Source organism: Chaetodon auriga, chromosome 9, assembly GCF_051107435.1.
Source record: "Chaetodon auriga isolate fChaAug3 chromosome 9, fChaAug3.hap1, whole genome shotgun sequence".
NCBI classification, from domain to species: Eukaryota; Metazoa; Chordata; class Actinopteri; order Chaetodontiformes; family Chaetodontidae; genus Chaetodon; species Chaetodon auriga.
In genome coordinates, this window is record NC_135082.1 from 19,392,447 (window position 1) to 19,411,249 (window position 18,803).

The window sequence follows — 18,803 nt, forward strand, 5'->3', positions numbered from 1 at the left end:
ACATTTCACTGTATTGTGTGAAAGCAGCACATTAGTAAGTATCTTTGGTCTGAAGTGAGTGAACATTCACGTTGTCGTGGGCCATAAGAGAGCATACTGTAAAATAATTAACTCTGTAAAAGAGCCACAGTGATCTGAAGCTGGACCGCAGCACACCCGTCTTCTGGTTTTACATACTGGTCCCTGTCATATGACTTCCATTTCCTGGTACAGTCGGCGGCGGCACAGCTTCATCACAAACACCGCTGGCTGAGCGTCCCTGTCGGGTTTCCTCACCTCCTCTTCGCTGGCTGACACTCCAAACTACTGCGCGATCATGGGCAGATACACCACATTTACTTTGTTTCTCACCTTTGGAATCGGTACGTGTTTTCAGCATTGTTGGTCTTAAAATCAACTGGAAAGAGTGAGAAAAAAAATGCTATCCGTTTCTGCGAAGTGACGTGATTAAACTTACGGGACACCCCGGGCCTGGTGCTTCTGCTGGGCAGCTCAGAGAAAGAGATTTGAACAATATCTCATACTTGAAAATTGTCTTTAATTATAGACATAAATGTGCTGTTTGTTTGAATTTACTGCACAGGCCTTAAGACAAATCCATCGTCGGCTGTTCATTCGAGGAGCAGTCGTGATGTTTTGCTAATGAAGCTAGCTTGATTGCTAATTGTTAACTACGTCAACAACATCAGAGTAGAGCGCCGCTAAGTCACCGTATGCATCTCAATAAACTATATTTTCCTGCACAAGTGCTATTTATCCTTTCTTGCCAGTATATGACAACCAAATTCTGCCCTGAAAGTAACTGTCAAGCTGTCTTTAACGTTCTTGGGCCAGTCGGTAATGTTTTGGCCAGTTAACATTGGCTAGCTTAGCCGTTAGCTTACTGGTTGGATAACACTTCTTTTGAAGCTAAAGTTTTAGCTGAAGATAAAACCTCCAGACCTTCTGATTCATGTCTGCTGCTAAATAACGTCGGCCACACACACTAAGCTTTAGAGGGTAAAAAGTGTGCCTCAAACCCTGTCAACATAAAACGCACTAACATTCATGTTGTCTGGCTATTGTAGTTAGCACTAGCTACATTTTTCAGTTTACAGTAAGTTAGCACGTGACGGATCGGCTATAACGTATTGCCCTAAAGCTCGCGCTAATTTGATTTAGCTAACTAGCTCGCTGACAGCGGTACATACACGGATGAATGGATCATGAGTTCAGCGCAGCCGACATGAAAAGGCAAACGGGCACCACCACGAACAAGATCACTTTTCATTTCAGATGACCGTTTTAAATGAGGAATCAGCTGCACATTCTTCTGTTGATTTCAGCTGATACTGTTGCACGTACTTGCTGTGTTTGAGCTAGCCTCAACTCGTTTGGTCACAGAGGTTATAGTTTGTTTAGAGTGGATTAAGTTTGTCTTCAGTGCTGACAGATTCGGTGTTACGCCAAATTCTGTGACCAGTAATCAGGTTTATGATCCTTAAATGGAAATAGAGTATTTTTATAACAAGGTCACAAATAGATCTAATGCTTGGGCCTTTTTAAGTTCATGTTACTTGGGGAATGAGGCAGGTAGCTGTTGTGGAGGTGGTAAATGTCAAAACCGTATAGTCGATCTGAAAGGACCTTGGCCTCTCTTCAGTTAAATTGTACACACTTTCTCAGAGCCAGTGGAAACAGGGCAGGGTTTTATTGCAAATATGACTGAAGATGTTTTATGAATAGTGCACCATTATTCTTTAAACGCTTTTTTGTTCTCAACTTGGGGGTCATGTGATTCTTGTGTACACAAGAAAGTAGAATAAGAGTAATGTTTTGTCTTTGTTTTCAGTATTCCAGCAGTCATGTGGCATTGAGGTGAATGTCCAAGACAAAGACAACAAATTATGCCTCTATGCCAATCTAATGGTCAACTTCTCAGTCTCGTATGAAGTAGCTGGCAACAAGGTGAGTGTATGGTTTCGTCACACTACTCAAAATATGCTCTACGATGCCCACCAGTGTTTGATATATTTAGTACATCATGCTACACATTATGAAATTACTCTGCCAGTAAAGCAAAGCAGCTCCCCTGTTATCAGGCCACCTTAACAGGATGATTATCAGGCCCTTCTGGAGCAAATGTCATCTGGGAAAGGGGAAATGAGAGCAGTCATGACAAAGCTAAGAGATTCTTACTACTCAGCATTCCAGTCAGTGAGTTTTCCTGGCGCACATCCTGTTGTGTTCCATCTTTTCACCAGTGCGTTGATGTGTTGTAGAAAGCAGCTCACAGAAATTAATGTAATTTTAAGGAATTTTAAACCTTTATTTATTATTCTTTCTAACTGTAATGGATTTTTCTTATAAGATGTCGATCAGACCCGAGCTCATTAGAAATTAGTGGTATGTTCACAGAGGAAATGTTTCAGGTGATAAGAAACTGTCACACTCTGCTTTCTCGTAGAGTGCAACAGCTGAGTTTGAACTTCCCTCTGAAGTCACAACAGTTGGAAGTGAGTGTGATACCACAAGCTCAGTGCTGAAGCTTAATTTTGGCGAAGGACACTCCTGGAGCATCAACTTCACCGCCAATGGAAAAATGTACCAGGCAGACTACATCACCTTTTCCTACAACCTCAGCGACGCAACCCGCTTCCCTGCTTCTGTATCAAATGGTAACTTCTACATCTCACAATGCAAAAAAACAAACAAACACATGTATGAAAGGCCTTGTGCTGATGCTGGTGTGTTTTTGAATTTCTTTTAGAGACCACCAGTGTTACCGTGAAGCCTCACATTACAGACGTAGACATGGACACCTGCTACTCGTGCAAGAGCAACGACATGATCGAAACTGATTTGGTCAATCAGACGCTGTGGAACGTGCTCATACAGGCTTTTGTCAGCAACGGCAGCAAGAGTGAACAGAGTAAGTGCGGCTGCAGCGTCGCATCCCGTCCTGCTCGTAATATTTCTCTCCTGTTGACACTGATGGTCAATTCTCTCTGTTTTGTCCCCACACAGTTTCCTCTTGTGCTGCTGATCTACCCACAACTGCTGTCCCCACCACTCACTCCACCAGTACCACCCCTGTAGCCCCTGTCACAAACGCTACTGCCCCTCCTCCTACCACCACTCCGACCCCCACCCTCCCTACACCCTCCACTGGGAAGTACAGCATCAAGCCTGATGACAACAGCACAGCCTGTCTGTTAGCCAGCTTTGGCCTGAGGATTGGTTACAAGCAAGCAGATGTATGTTTGTACACAGAGCTATAATGTCATAATCTTGTGAAGCACTTCCACGTGATAGACTCATGATCTCGTATCTTCCCTCTGGTGTAGAAATATCAGGAGATGAACTTTGACCCTAATGGGACCACAGTCTCTGGATCATGTGGAGTCAACAGCAGTGAGCTGGTGCTGGCGTCTAACACAATGACCATCATGTTCACTTTCACCAATGTAAGTCCTCATCAATATGACATTATGTCCATGTGATATACCCCCCTGGTGACAGTTTCTCAGTGTTTAAAGAGCCTTTGAGATTATTATGAATTTACTGTTTAAGAAAACATTTTGGGCTGCATCAGACACAGTTTATCAATTAGAAATCAGTGGTTCAGAGACGTTTGGTCTGATGTACCACCACAGTTATATCAGATGGGCTGCAAAGAAAACACTGTGACTGTAGTGGATCCATGACGCACATGCATCCATACTTCAAGGAGATCTTTCGTCTGTAGTCATGGTCTCACTTTTTTTTCCCCTCTTCCTTTTTACAGTAAGTTTGGTCAGTTCTGCAGTCATAATACTAAGAACTAGAGTGGCAGAAGCTGGACTTTACAATCATTTATCAATTACATTAAGCTACCCATTCAAACTTTTTTTTTTCCCAAGCAGTAAAGCCAAATATTACAGACTTCCATCTTCTTAAATGTGTGAATTTGCCAGTTTTACTTGACTTGTATCATAGCGAATTGAATGACTTTGGCTTTTGGGCTGTTTTTTAAAAAAAATAAGATGCGACGACATAAACTTGGGCTCAAGAAAAAGCGTGATGGACATTATTAACATCATATAATGTCACAGAACTAGACAGGATGCAACTAAATGGGAAATGTTCACTGACGGTATCACTCGTCCCTGGAGAAAGAGAAGGGAAATGTTTGTATCCTGGACGTCCTAGATGCTGAGAGTCTGTGTTTCGCCTAGTTGAGACGGGGTGCAATTTTGTAAAATATCATTTGTTCAAAATGAAAATGTTTGATGCATATTTTCTGTCTCTGAACTTGTATTTTCTGTCAACAGGACATGCAGAAATTCCGCCTGCATGCGCTCAACGTCACTGGAAGCATGAGCTCTGGTAATGGAAGAATCATACCAGCCGCATAGACCAGGCAGCACACTGACAGAGGCAGGCTAATGTTGACTTTCTCTTTTCTGTCTGTGTGTTTCTTTCAAGGGGTGTCGTTTTCTGAGGCCAACACCAACCTGAGTCTGTGGGAGGCGGCTGTCAGCAGCTCCTACATGTGTAACAAAGAGCAGAACTACACCATCAGCAGCCTGCTCACCCTCTACACCTTCAACCTTCAAGTACAGCCCTTTGGAGTCAAGAAGGGTGCTTTCAGCACAGGTAGGTTTTTCTTTAATGTCTCTTGAAGTGGACTCTGCTGACCAGGCTCTGACCAAACTGTTCCATACGTAGAATCTGGAGGAAGTGGCTGTTCTAGATGATGACTTTACATGTTGAAATGAGGAAGATAAGAAAGTTATGTTTGAAGCAGCCAAATGGATTGTGTTGTTAGGTTAGCTTGTACCAGTCGCAGGGCTGGGTGTCACGGAGTCAAAGGTAATTTTTTCATAAGAGCAGGTGTTCACTGTTTTTTTTAAATTTTTTTTGTAATGTTGTCATACAATGCCATTTTAATGGTCACAAGTTCAAAATTTTAAGCAAGCACAATTCAAGAAGGATTTTATTTGTTAAAATTGTAATTTTGCACTATTGACAATCATTACAAGACACATTTTGATTCAATCAGGTGTTCAAGATTTTATCATTTGTAGAATAGTTTCAGTAGAAATAATATTCCTAACGTATCTCTCGTAAATTTCAAGCCACATGTATAATTCTTTGAATGTGTTTTCAGGTGAATTTACATTTTTGTGAAAGCACAGTCTGAGCTCTCTTGCCTCGGACACACATACAATGAATTTATTAAGAGATATAAAGTGCAGCCAAAACCAGATGGAAAAATGAAAACTGAGCTCTACCTGTTTTTTGTTTTTCTGTATGTGGCACGTAAGACAATAAGCAGACCCTGTAGAAAAATACCTGGTTTAGTTTTTCATCAATGATTATACCTTCAATGGAAAACATTTGATTATACACACTTGAAATTAGCAGTTCTCAACCTTTTCGTCCCCTTAAACTGAAGCAATGTCTGCCAGTGATCCCTCATCACAAGTGAAAAGTGAAAGTATCCAGTATTTCACAGGAAGGAAAGCAGTAATTAGAGGAAAATTTTGGTTAAAACATTAGATCCCTCCTTGTGGGGTCCTGGCCCCCAGTTTTGCTTTAAATCCAAAAAAAAAAAGAAAAGAAAAGAAAACACCATTTCCAATTCAGCCCATCCAAGGCTTCACTTCCTGGAAAGGAAGTCTGGTTAATGTCCATCTTCCTGTTCACCTCAAACACATCTGAATGACCTTGTGCAGAATCTCTTTATTTGTACAAAGGGCATCTACTATCATCTGGTGTGTCAAAGATGTTCATTCAAATGAGCACAGTGTGATGTGACAGCTTTAAAGTAGAGGAAAATTAAGCTCAACTGTTGTGCTGCTTCAGTCTCTTGTTCATCAGAAAATTACTGTTTCACCTGTTGACTGACTCTCTTTTTATCTGCAGCCCATGAATGTTCATTGGATGACACCAGCATCTTAATCCCAATCATTGTTGGCGCTGCTCTGGCTGGCTTGATTCTCATTGTAGTGATCGCTTACGTGATTGGTCGAAGAAAGACTTATGTTGGATATCAGACCCTTTAAACCCAGTTTGCTATCGATCCTGAAATATCACGGGGTTCCCAAGCCTGGTCCTTGGGCTTTATGCTCATGTTTAATTGGCAAATAGCGTAAAAATTCACAAGTCTAAATCTGAACTAAAGTTACAGCATGCAGAAACATGCAGTTTTATAAAATGACTGCTGTCAGAAAAGTAGATTTTACTGTGTTAGTTTTGAATTTATTGATCATTATGCGACATGAAATGCACATAGAACATTTTTTAATTGCAGTTGCCTCAAGGGTCTTTAATGATGCTATAATAGGAGGAGTGAAATCCATGTTAAGTTGGAGGGTTTGGTGTTTTTCTCAAGGACCAAACTTGCCTACCCCCAATGTTTGTGTTTGTTTTTTGTTGTTTTCTGGATGTCGTTCCTTTGTTGTTGTTGTTTTTGTTTAAGTTAAGGAGCAAATGCAAGATCCACACGATTTAAATTAAGTAATTACAATCACATAAAAGGTGACTTTCAAGATAAAATATGCAGAATTCTGGACATCCACGATTTTCCCATTTGTTTGTGATGTGTGGCAGTTTAAGCTTCATGCTGCGGGATCCTGCACTTGCTCTGCGCACATTCCCTTCTTGTTTTGTCATTATTTAATCTTTGTGCACATTTTAGTTATTACTTCCTCTATGGTTTGACTTTTCATCTCCATAATCATTTACACCAAGATACACAAGAATGCTAACTTCCACTGCATTTCCTTCACAAAACAAAGGAAGACGGTCAATCAGCTTTCTTCCTCTGATCTCAGAAACTCATGAACAAGGATGAAGGTCAATTCCATTTGGAAAGTTGTCAAAGGAAATCCGCTTTAGCCCGTGTTTGCCCCTGTAGAGCAGGAGGAACATTGGAATTATTGTCCTGATTATGTGACTCCAATGGTATTAAGAATGTGACATCAAAGTGTTTGTTGTTTAAACATTGATAGGCCCTTTTTTTCATGGAAGACATTTGGACATATGTGAAGCGGTAAAAGTCCAGGTGGGACTCGTGACATTAACGATGACATATGAACCTAAAGGCCCTGGAACTGACTGTCGTTAGTGTTATTAATTACACCTGTGCTCTTCTGCTGCACCATGTCCAAATGCCTCCTGTTTTAAAGGTCTCTCACATTTGCACATGCTCCAGTCGATTCTCCAGAGAACAGATCTGCAAACAAAGGTCACCTGTTTTGTTTTTTTTTTCTCACATTATACATTATGGCATTAGGTTTAGAAAAGGGAGAATTTCGTTGTGTAGGTATTCACTTTCAGCGCAGACAGTTCTGAAACGAGGATATACACATATAAATGCACTACGGCGCTCTTTTGCATTTTTGCTTTATGTTGAGACTGTTGTCACGTTGTCTCACCTGTGTATAGGTCTGGGCTTGGCCTGAGCTCTGAGGGCTGCAGCTGCATCAGGGGACATTAAAGCTCCTGAAAACTGAAGTTAAAGTTCAGGAAAAAATGTCTGAATGTATTTTTTTCATGAAGAGTTTTTAGTGAAATAGGCTTATTTGCTTTCCTGCAGAGAGCTGGATAAGAAGAAAGACACCACTGATGTCTGTTAAATATACGGCTGCAGCCAGGAGACTGTTAGCTTAGCCTAGCACAGAGAGTGGAAATGGGGAGGGAAGCTAACCTGGCTCTGTCCAGACTAATCAAATCTGCCTTGTTTTCCCCATTTTCAGTGTTTGTACTAAGCTAAGCTAACATCTGCTGGCTGTAGCTTCATATTTACCTTTCAGAGTAGTATCAGTCTTCTCATCTAACTCTTAAGAAAGAACAAACATGAAAAAGAATATTTCCCAAAATGTCAAACGTATCTGGACCAAGTCCTTTGACGTTGTGGGTATGGTTTGATCAGTTTTTGTTCGGTGGTGCTGACAAAGGCAAACAAACCCCACCATTGTCTTCTGACTTTAATTCAACATTTGCTAAATCCACCCAAAGTATGTGATATAAGCTCATGGGAAAATAACAAAATTGTTGCAGTCAAAATGTGTCGCGAATAGTAAGAAGCTTAAAGTGAGTTTTCAGGAGCTCAAGTCAGGGAATCAGTGCAGGATCAGGGGTGAAGACGAGCCTCAGAATGTGTATTTCTATGATAGAAAGCCAATGTGACACATGGTAGTAGCTGTGTATTGTTGCTTAATTCTAGCCGAGTGCTGTGTACTGCCAGCCTGGTTCCAGCTCTTCAGGGCTGGGACGACGCAGGCAGCAGACAGCACCGAATAGGAGTATGACTAGAAACATTTCCACTTCAAGGTTGCTTATAAACGTTGCTCTCCCAGGACGTTGTACGTGTGTATGAATAATGGCTATAAATCAAATACTGGCTTTGATTTTGCTTGTGATTGTTGCTGTTCTGTGTATTTCAGCTTTGTACGGACTCAGTTGCCTTAATGAAACAGATGGTTTTGCAGCACTGGTATAAATGTTTCCTCAAGGTTTATCTCCCATGTTCTCAATAAATCATCTGACATGTTCATCATTGTGACAGCTGTGCCTTGCTTAATGGAAACTGGGTTTTGTACATTCAGTAACTCATCAGTAATGTTAAGATGCCTTTTTTTGGGCGACTCGGTGTGATTTGGCTCTTTAATTTCCCTTCACGAGTTGAGAACATTGCACAAATATGTTCAGCAAAGGGAATTAGTGCTGCAAGACCGTCATTATAGACATCAATCAATGTGTGTTATGTGGATACAAATGACTGCTGATTTCATCTCCATTCTCTCACGCTGTTAGCTCCGATATAATTGTGTGTCAGACTGAAGTGGAGCTTTTTAGTATTTTTAGGATGTATGGAAATAAAAGTGCATTGCTGCCCTGGACACTTGAGTAATGTTTATTCTTTTGTAAAACCGTAAGAAAGGTTCCACATTGCTGTAAATACTTCTTAAAGTCAGTTCTTTCTTTCAGGAGTTCATGCATTAACCGTCATTTTTGACATTATTTTGATTCTTCTCTTGAGCCTTTGAGACATTCACCTCTCTGCTCTCTTCACTCTCGTCTAGCTGAGGATTGCCAGGCTGATGCAGAGAGCTTCCTTGTTCCCATAGCTGTCGGAGTTGCCCTGCTTGTTCTCATTCTTATCGTTCTGCTGGCCTATTTCATCGGGAGAAAGAGAAACGTGGCCACCGGCTACGAGTCCTTCTAGTTAAACTTGCCTCAGTTCGATCTTCATGCTAAACGAAGGATAGTCCGTGAATCGCTGCCTTTTTGCCTCGCTGCCTTTGACTGATTGTGAAAAATTACCAGCATGTGATGTGTTGATGTTTCCATGTAGCGTTTAGTGCTGCAGACTTTCTGACTGCGTTTGTAAAGGAGCATCTCCACATTTTGGGAAACATGCTCAGCTGTTTTCTTGCTGAGAGTCAGATGAGACCTTAAACAAAATAAGCATTAGAGGCGCTTTTATCGTCTGGCAGAGCCGAGCCAGCTGTTTCTCTCTTGTTTTCATGCTAAGCTAAGCTAACAGGCTGCTGTCTGCAGGTTCATTGAGTGGTATTGGTCTCCTCGTCTGACTCTCATTTTCAGCACTTTGCATTTCCCAAAATGTGGGACTTCTTTTTTCCTTTCTTTGTTCTTTCTGAAATTAACGTTCATCTAGAATAAGTAATAACCACATGAGTGATTTCCATTCTGTGCGTTTGGAATATCTAATGCTCCTTTCCTCTAATCTACAGCTCCATTGTTGATTCCACTTTTTGTAGGTTCTGATGTACTTACTTGCTGCTCTGCCTCTTTCTAATCCTTTGTGGACTGTAAATATCCTGAATCCCCTTTTTCTGCCGACTAAACCACTAACCTGCTGTCTGTCTCTCTGTCTGTCTGTCAGCTGAGGAATGCTTCCTGGACTCTGATTTGAGCTTTTTGGTGCCCATCGCAGTGGGCGTGGCGCTCAGCTTCTTAATCATCCTTGTGCTTATCTCTTACCTGATTGGCCGGAGGAAGAGTCGCACCGGCTACCAGTCTGTATAATCCAACCCAGCTGCTTCTGCCTCTGGCACCCTTTCAGCCCTCACAGCTCTTACAAACACCTTCCCGACCACTTCGCTGCCCGTCAGCATCAAAAGCATCCCAAACTTCTGCTTTATTCTGTCTCCCTAAAAATAACCTTTAGCTTATTTCTCGTACACAGTTTCAAATTTATCCCAGCAACCACTCCGACTGTTTCCTTGGTTTTGCTTCGATGCCAATGACTGAATCAAGTACCAAAACATTTATGATCAATATTGCATCGTTTGATTGTAGATTGCATGTTTTGAAAATTCAATTTATGGCTGCGAGTAGCCGTCCACCTCCTCCGAGAGCCGTCCCTCCTCCCACCCCAGAGAGGCTTTTTCCTCTCGGTTTCTGTGCTGTACAATAGTATATGTGTAAATTACTCTTGTATAGAATGAATGACATTGATTTTTGATGACGTGAATGTACGAGCAAGCTAATAGACACACTGTTGTTCACACCTCAGACGCCACCGTTTCCATGTTTCTGTAACCATCACTCAACATAAAGTTAACAGTTCAATGAAAACTCCCGTCGCACATGCAGTCACTGAGTTGTAGCTCTATGAAAGGGACATTAACTTACCAAGACACTTTACCTGCACTGGGACCAGTTTTTTTTTTTTTTTTTTCTTGATTTTGTGTGAAAATGTGTAATATTAGATGTTTATGTTTCTATCACTCATGTTAGGAAGATCTAAGATTATTTTCTTTAAATGTACACTTCTCTTAAAAGATGCACATTTGAGTATTTGTTGAATTACTTGCGTTGTTCCCTTTAATCCTGCATTATTTCACAAATCAGGCAAATGGATATTTTGGCGAATGGGAGGCGTGGTTTAGACTTAAGCTTACGTTGGTGACCAGAATCAACCTTGGTTGAATATACATTCATTCGCATTTGATTTAACGACTAAACATTAGGCAGAGTGAGATTACTTTATTACCTTCCATGTGATAGTATGAGCATGAGCAGTTCAAGTATGGAGACCATGAGTAACACTTCACACCACTTCATTTCTATGATCGTCACTTGTGTGCATTCGTTCACTCCCCCGACAGTTTCGTGCCTTTCTGTTGTGCACCTCTGAGTCGCTTGCTTGAAGCTTGTCTCCATCTGATGAAGAATGTGATATGATGAGCTTGTTTAACACAAGTGGGGAACAAATTAAATAAAGTTTCGTTCTTGTTTTGTATCACTGTCATTCTTTTAACAGGCTGTGTTCTGCTGTCAGTGTGACGTTGTATAACGGGAGCTCGGCTGTCAGGGCTGAATTCAAAGGTTAACGGTTGGAAGCTAAACATTCACGATGCTGGGTGAGGTGCTGCGATTGCTCAGCCAGTTCGACTTTGATCAACGACGTGCTGTTCAGCACCTGTAATGGTACGCAGAGGCATGACTCCAGCTATTACTGGCGCTCAGGCAGCTATGACGTTTACCCAGAGGTCACTCCAGTTGATGTAGGCTTAACTTATTTCTGAGACTAGTTTCAGTTAATCTGTGTTTTGCAGACACTGGCTTTACTTCCTAATCAGCCAAATCTGTTACTTGAAATGTTATTACATCTCTTCCTCTTAAAACCCAGCATGTAGACAGGTGTTGAATTGGTAACCCTCCCTTTGTCACAAGCTGAGCCTGCCCTTTAGATCAAGGTGACAAAGTACATACATGACCAGAAAGCTTTGTTAACGGCCGTGCTATTAACACGCTCTGCTGGCCGGTCCACTGCTGTGGTCCAGACCGAAATATCTCAACAGCTGCTGGATGGGTTGCCATGAAATTCAGTGGAAATATCTTTGGTGCCCAGAGGATGAACCCTAATGACTTTGGTGATCCCTTGACTTTTCCTTGAGCACCACCATGAGGTTCATCTTTGTGATTTTAAGGGAAATATCTCCACATCTGAAGGGTGGACTATCATGAAATTTTAAACAGGCATTCATGTTACCCTGAAGATGAATAACTGCTGATCCCTACTTTGCATCTAGTGCCATCATCATCATCATCATCATCATCATCATCAATGCTTTTTATGTCCAAATGTCTGCAAAACTGATGACATTCCCATCACACAGCTGAGGATAAGAAGAGTATCATCCTCCAAGCATGCTAACTAGCTAAACTAGGATGTTAGCATTTAGCTCAAAGCAGCACTGTGCATAGGTATGGCTGCACAGAACCTTTTTAGTCTTGTTACAACAATAAGTATATAGTTCAAGTTTTTCAAGATTCGTGGGCTATTACTTCAGTGACAGAAATCCAAATACACATAGTGATTCATAAAAACTACTGTCAGTACATTTCATAGACATAGAGGATATGTAAATGTACTGTATTTAACTGTGTTTTCCAGCTGGGGTCTGTGGGTCATTGTGCATCATTTTCTGTAGCTCACATCTGAAACCTGCAATCACTTAAAAAGTCTCAGAAAATTAGTAAAAGACTAAGTATTCACCCTCAGATAAAACTTTTTTTTTCCAACAAGGAATACAAAATTGATGTAGACTATTAGTCCCATGTGGAAGAAAACTTGCAGGACATACCAGAACATTGTATTTATTATAAGAACTATAATAGGAATAAATACAACATCGATACCAAGTTTAGTAGCACAGTTCAGGCAGGATTAATACTATCACAAAATAGTTATACTTTTTTAAAACGGTACAGACCTTTCACAAACTATTTCACAGTACAGTATGTCTCTTTATTGATCAGTCATGTGTAGTATTTCATTTTCAAAAGCAAATGTTTTTACAAAAGAAGGCAAGAAGTGGCTTGTGATGCTTTATCATAAATGTATAATACTGGTCTATTCAACAAAAATATAGTAATAGTGTATTTGCAGTCATTTATTATCTTTTTTTACTGTGTAAGTACAGTACAAGTCCTGCTTTCAGTGTTTGCATGATAGTTCTTTGAATTCTTACAATATACATGTTTGAAAAATATAATGCAAAACAAATTAGTACACTTTATCTCACACAAATGTGCACACAAAACCATAATCTAACCTGATAAAACAATATATCTAATTGCCTATTAATGTTTTAAGTCATAATTGGATTTGCATAGCCAGAAATGCTAACTATCAGGCAGAGTGTAATTTAGTTTGATTAATCTTGCTAATCATTACAAAATATCAGGAATTGAACTGTAACTCACTCTACGCACTTGTCCTGTGCCCAGCACTGTTTGTTGTGGGTGCAGGTGCCAGTAGCACGCTCAAGGTACAAAGATACAACAGAAATACGAGAGTAAATATCTACTTCTTGAGGAATTGTTTCACAGCAGAAGACGTGGATATTTAAGTGAAAGGTGAGGAGAGGGGAATTACATATTTCATGGAAAATAATATTTCAACTTTTCTTTTTCTTGTTCATTTTCCTGCCTCATTGTCACGGGATCATCCTGCTAGAGGCGATATCTTTGCCTCACGCTCCGACGTCCAAGGAGAAGGTCACACTGCCCAGATAGCGGTCAGTGGGTGAATCATTAACGATGCCCTTTCCATTCAGTTTGCACTGTACTTGGATGTGAGTGTCGTACTGCACTCCTGCAAAACGCACAGCCACCACCGGTGAGGAGTAGTTTACCTGAGGTCAAGATATGACAGGTGTTATTTCAAGCTTCAATAAAACGGTCTGTACGTACAGCTGTTAGTCTCAAGGATGATAGTTTCACTCACATGTCTGAGCTTCCCATAGTATGGATAGTACTTCATGTCAAAAATACTTTTAGGAAAAAATTGGATTTCTCCCAAAGCGTCTGGAGGTCCTTTCTGCAAGAGGAGCAAATTAAGTTTTCTTGCTTCTGTGACACAATCCTGACATGCTTTTCATGGCATGTCGCTTATCACTGCAATAACATTACAAGCATGAGAGGAATGATGGTCACTGTACCTTCACTCCACAAGTCACATTGATTGGTTTGCCCTGGCCAGGTAAATAACCAAGAATCTGTTGAAAAATGAGAATGAGATTATACAAACTTTCAAGCTTATTTTGGTTCAATGTTGTTTTTGTTTGCAATGTCTTCAAAATGAACTGCGGTGGATGTTTGCTTGACAAAGACCTTGTGGGTTGAAATTCAATTTGGTAGCTTGCAAATTTCAGTGTGCAGACAACCTCTCATTTCCCCTTTGTGTGCTATTTTTTGTCCTGCTCTACTTGGATGTACAAACTGTTCTCTTTCTATGCTTCAAACTGACCTCCAGCAGGATGATATCCTTACATATAAATAAAAAAAAATGCATGCAAAAGTTTACTTCAAGGGAGAAGTGCTCAAACTTTCCACAATGTAATTCTGCATGAGTAACCACTCAGTATATTACGGAGCCTAAAGGCAGTGCACTTCATGTGTCTTCAGCCTCTCCCTGAAGTGGCCACAAGATGTCACTCACTGAGAAACACATGAGCTTCAACAGTCCAGTAACACACTGTGTCCGGCTCTTCAGTGTTCCCTCTTTTGTTTTTTGTGCTGATATACATAATTCATCTTTTTAACATGCACTGTTTTACAGATTTTGGTGACTGACATCTTACCCGGTTCATTCGAAGGAGGATGCATGGCCTTCCCTGAGAATAGCCATAGTGGGGGTCCTGCAGCCCTGAACAGTCCCCCAGCCAGGACCTCTTAAACTGACACGCTTTCCGCTCTGCGCTCTCCTCCAAGTCATCCTGCATGAAGTATCTGTCCTGTGCACAGCGAATGTTCTTCCTCTCCTGAGCGCCATCGTTGTACGCTGCAAATGGAGAGCAGAGAGAAAGAGGCAGAGAGGGAGGGAGGGAGAATGAGAGGGGAGCATAAATAAACCCTCGCTACAGCAATGCCCTGCCAGACTCAGGCCTCTGATTAAGGAAGCTTGACAAAAGCGGGGCGTGAAAAAAAAACCGCATTGAATTGCTGCACTCTGCCCACAAAGAGGCTTCCCTTCCCAGCATGCCCTGCAAGAACCAAATGGAAAAAGGGGACAAAGGTGGTGAAGATGAGGATTAACTCATTGCGTGCCCGCTTCATTTTGAACAAACCTCGTCCGGCACGATCACAATCACTAATGACTCACACTTTAGATATTCATCCATAGACCTTGCGTACTTCTTCCAGGATTTGCGATCAGAGGCGTTGAAGGCGATCTCGTGGCCTTCTAGGTGTGGGGCCATCGTCATACCTGCCAGTGGAGACGCAGAGACAGTCAACTGTGCTGAGACTCAAGTAGAAGCAACAGACAGAAGGACGGTGGAGCAGAGAGACGAGAGCAAAGCGACAGTGGAGGATACAGAGTGGTGTGAGTTTGAGGCTATATTTACCTGGTGGCATCACTCTGTCATTGAAGGTTGGGTGGTAGGGACTAATAGACCACATGAGGCAAAACAAACAGCCGCCAAACATGGCTGCGAGAAAGATATAAAGTGCAGCATAGAAGAGAAGGATGAGGCCTGAAAGAGGAGTGAAAAAAGGAGCTATTAGGTGGATGTTTCTGATGTGGCATTTGCATAAAAGTGGCTTACATAAAGACAACTCTCAATACATACTTTCTCTGATCTGAGTGGAGAAAAACAAAGAACCATAATGGATTCCCACCTTTGCTCAGACAGTGTGGTCTGTCTGGACTCCAGCTACTGTCCTTGATCAGGACAGTCACTAATTTGTTTACTCATACAAAAGCACTGTCCTCCATGACTGGACTTGCAAATAACTCCAGCAGTTTTGGTATTAAATGCACAGCACTGAACTAATGTGAGGACCCCGCAATAAAGAAAGCCAAAGAACTATCATTGTTCTGCAATTTTCAATTAACAGTCCATTAGCAACTAATCAAGCCAAACGTGCCCTAAATTAAATGGCTTTTGCTGTGCGGGCAATTTCACAGGGGACTAGCTGCAGCCAGCCTTGCGTCCCCAGAGCCACAAAGGCCTTTCTGTTTGAGCTCAGTGAGAATTCTCCCAGCTGTCCTTTCACTCAGGAACACAGTGAACCTCCGGTTGCCATCGTAGTGAAGGTCTTTTGCAGCCATAGAGGCCCAGCCAGCTCCAAGGAGCCTCAATCACCCCACTCTGGTATTGTGTCCTCTCTTACACACTCGTCTCACAGGACACACAGCACAGACTTCAACTCAGGGCCTTTCTTCATCGGACACATGGGCCCCACTCCTCCACAAGTGTGCACACACTGGTTATGCAGCTGAAATGAGCTCTTAGCCCTGCCTGAGATCCAGCATTTCAGCTTATGCAAGAAACACACACTTTCCTTGGATATTCTCTCGACACTCAGTTGGATCATGTTTGTCATTGTGTACAGTGGAGCTGAGGGGGGGGGGGGGGGGGGGTGTTCAACAGCGTCACATAGCAGCTACCCTGGAATACCAAGAGGCTGCTCCATCATCATTGACTCAACAAACTCGTCCAGTCTGTCACTTCTGCCAAAAAAGTTCGCCTGCACCAAAGCTCGATTTGGCAGTGAGCTCAGTGGATTCAAAAAAAAAAAAGGGAAAAAAGCATCCCTACGTGTTTAACTGCAACTGAGGGGCCGTAAGCATGTTAAGTTCAGCGATGAGGTCGTCAAGGCTTTGGGAAAGAGGCTCTGGAGAGCATGGTAAGATGTAGAGGAATGTGATTCCTGGCCAATGCGAGGCCCGGATCAGTGCGCTCCCGCTGGGGATACGTCCCCAGGCAGTCTGTTTTTGTCGGGACACTCTGAATTGTCCATGCACCTATGTAAACATTGAGCATAAGGACACACACACACTTGCAGCACAGTGAGTTGACTCACTGGACTGCAGAGACATTTCTCACCCTCTAAACTATCCCCGAGTGCAACGTTTAAAGACATTCAAACACCATGGGCTTGTTTAAGATGGTTCAGCTGTAACACACTCAACATTAGATCTGTCATCATTGGACACATGCAGTAAAAATACTTTTGCATTAATCCAAACGTCCCTTCCCATACCCCAACAACATAGAACCTGTCCTCATCAACTCACTCCAGCTCTTTCCAGAGCGACCCATGAATTCGTTGGTCTCTGCATTCCACAGGTATGTCTTCAAGTCGTCTATTTTCTGGTGGAGCGTCCTCTTGGGTAACGGCCTGCGCTTCCATCTCTCAAAGTTCAGGTCTTCCTGCTCTAGTGGCTGGTGCTCGGCCAACTCCTCCTGCTCTTCCTCCAACTCTTGGCCATGTTTGAGTATCACTTTGTGAGGCTGGTGGAAAGGAGAAGAAGAGAAAAAGCCCTCACCACACATACTCTCAACTGCTAAGTTCTGCAGTCGACCTATTTTCTGTCCAAATCACTGCAGGAAAAATATGGCATGCCTTCTGCTCCGAGTACAACCGATGATATAAACTGCCAGACAGCGCTCTGCATATTAATGAACATCGCACTGCTGGTCCTGTCCCCTGTTTCTGCAAATTATAAACCCGCTGGTGACCTTTCTGGCACTCGTTGGGAGAGCTGACCTCCTCTGAGTGGACCCTCCTGCTTGGAGCAGCAGCTGCAGACAGCAGAGCTGGAGGGTCACTCTGACAGCCAGATGTTACTCACTGACTCTCAGCATCCGCAGGAGAGGACACACAGATCCCAGAGGAACCGCAGGACACAAGTCACTTCATTTGTGAGAGTTTGGCCTTTAAAAGAATCTGCTGTTAAATGTTTAAAAATGCTACTTGTGTGCTTTGATTTTTGTGCCTGTTGACCGTTTGATCGTTTAGTTAATGGTAACTTTGCTGTTTATTAAAATGACTTTCAGCGCGAGTGGAAAAGATGCCTTAATATCTGCGTCAGTGAATAAAGTGATTAGAAAGTTTTCCATGTAATTTCAGCACTTACAACACTTGGTGGATGGTTTTTTATTAGCGTCTCTTCAGCTCCTCCCTCTGTGGAACCGGGCTCCATCTTCTTCACAGAGAGAAAAGGTACTTGTTACACACATCACATCTACAGAGCCGCTGGGTTAAAGCGACGCATCTTTCCATCTGCAAACTTGTCAAGTTCAACAACAGTCTCAAAACTTTCCACAACACGGCCAAGCTGTCTGAGCGACTTCAGTCAGACACATGACAGAATCATTGCAGCCGGAGCAAACAGAATATCAGTGAAAGTTCTGACATACCTGAAGTTTTCTTTTCAATAAAAACGCGGATTAATATGTCGAAAACCCTCTTGACCCCCGGAGGAAGAAAAGTAATGTTTGTCAAAAAGTGTTTGGGGATTTCATTAGAAAGTTTTAGGCACGCAAAGGGGACCGGGATGGAGAACCTCCTTCAACTAGGCGCGCATCATAGTGAATGAACGCTGGACAGAGAAAAACCGGGGGTGGGATTCAAAGTGCTTTTTTTTGGGTCCCAGAGACGTTTTGGCAGCGACCTGCACCAGAGAACTGCATTCTGTACACGCACACCATCACCCATTGTCTGCTAAGCTGGGCTAACACCGAAGCAAAGCCTGAATACAATATTTATGGCTTATCCCAACACAAGACCCTGCAGTCGATCTGCGCACTGTACGTGCACAAAGGCGCTCGAATAATCATTAATATATTTGAAAACGTTTATTATTCATCATTATTGATCGGGCGCATACTTAACATGATTGAAAGGCATCATTAATATAGCATCTGTCATTAGGTATTGTCTCTGCACATGCATGCATACTAATCCAGCTGCCAACGCCAGCATCGCCCATACTCTCCTGCAGCAACTGCTCACCAGAAGCTTCCCTCTGGTGAAGCTCAAGTAGCCCTCATCCCTGACCCCATCTG

At 42.3% G+C, this 18,803-nt stretch overlaps 2 protein-coding genes across 5 annotated transcripts; one reads left to right on the plus strand and one right to left on the minus strand.

The window, feature by feature from the left end:
* Nucleotides 1–209: 209 nt before the first annotated feature.
* On the plus strand, nt 210–11,239 carry lamp2 (lysosomal-associated membrane protein 2). Of its 3 annotated transcripts, none has more exons than XM_076738746.1 (9): nt 210–362; nt 1,832–1,947; nt 2,447–2,657; nt 2,750–2,911; nt 3,007–3,236; nt 3,327–3,446; nt 4,293–4,347; nt 4,447–4,617; nt 9,054–11,239. In XM_076738746.1, exons 1-9 carry the CDS (start codon nt 317–319, stop codon nt 9,194–9,196), a joined length of 1,254 nt encoding a protein of 417 aa, XP_076594861.1. In that variant the 5' UTR covers nt 210–316; the 3' UTR covers nt 9,197–11,239. The 3 variants fall into 3 exon arrangements, with proteins under 3 accessions (XP_076594861.1, XP_076594860.1, XP_076594862.1); XM_076738745.1 differs by having other exon boundaries at nt 9,878–11,239; XM_076738747.1 differs by lacking the exon at nt 9,054–11,239 and adding an exon at nt 5,890–8,870.
* Nucleotides 11,240–12,584: 1,345 nt separating this feature from the next.
* On the minus strand, nt 12,585–18,332 carry atp1b4 (ATPase Na+/K+ transporting subunit beta 4). 2 transcript variants are annotated; one of them, XM_076739087.1, is made up of 9 exons: nt 18,156–18,332; nt 17,873–17,938; nt 17,030–17,246; nt 15,354–15,482; nt 15,110–15,214; nt 14,589–14,788; nt 13,947–14,003; nt 13,733–13,825; nt 12,585–13,640 (listed from the first exon to the last, which is right to left on the minus strand). In XM_076739087.1, the coding sequence occupies exons 2-9, from the start codon at nt 17,936–17,938 to the stop codon at nt 13,479–13,481; spliced, it is 1,029 nt and encodes a 342-aa protein (XP_076595202.1). In that variant the 5' UTR covers nt 18,156–18,332; the 3' UTR covers nt 12,585–13,478. The 2 variants fall into 2 exon arrangements, with proteins under 2 accessions (XP_076595202.1, XP_076595201.1); XM_076739086.1 differs by having other exon boundaries at nt 17,873–17,941.
* Nucleotides 18,333–18,803: the final 471 nt, after the last annotated feature.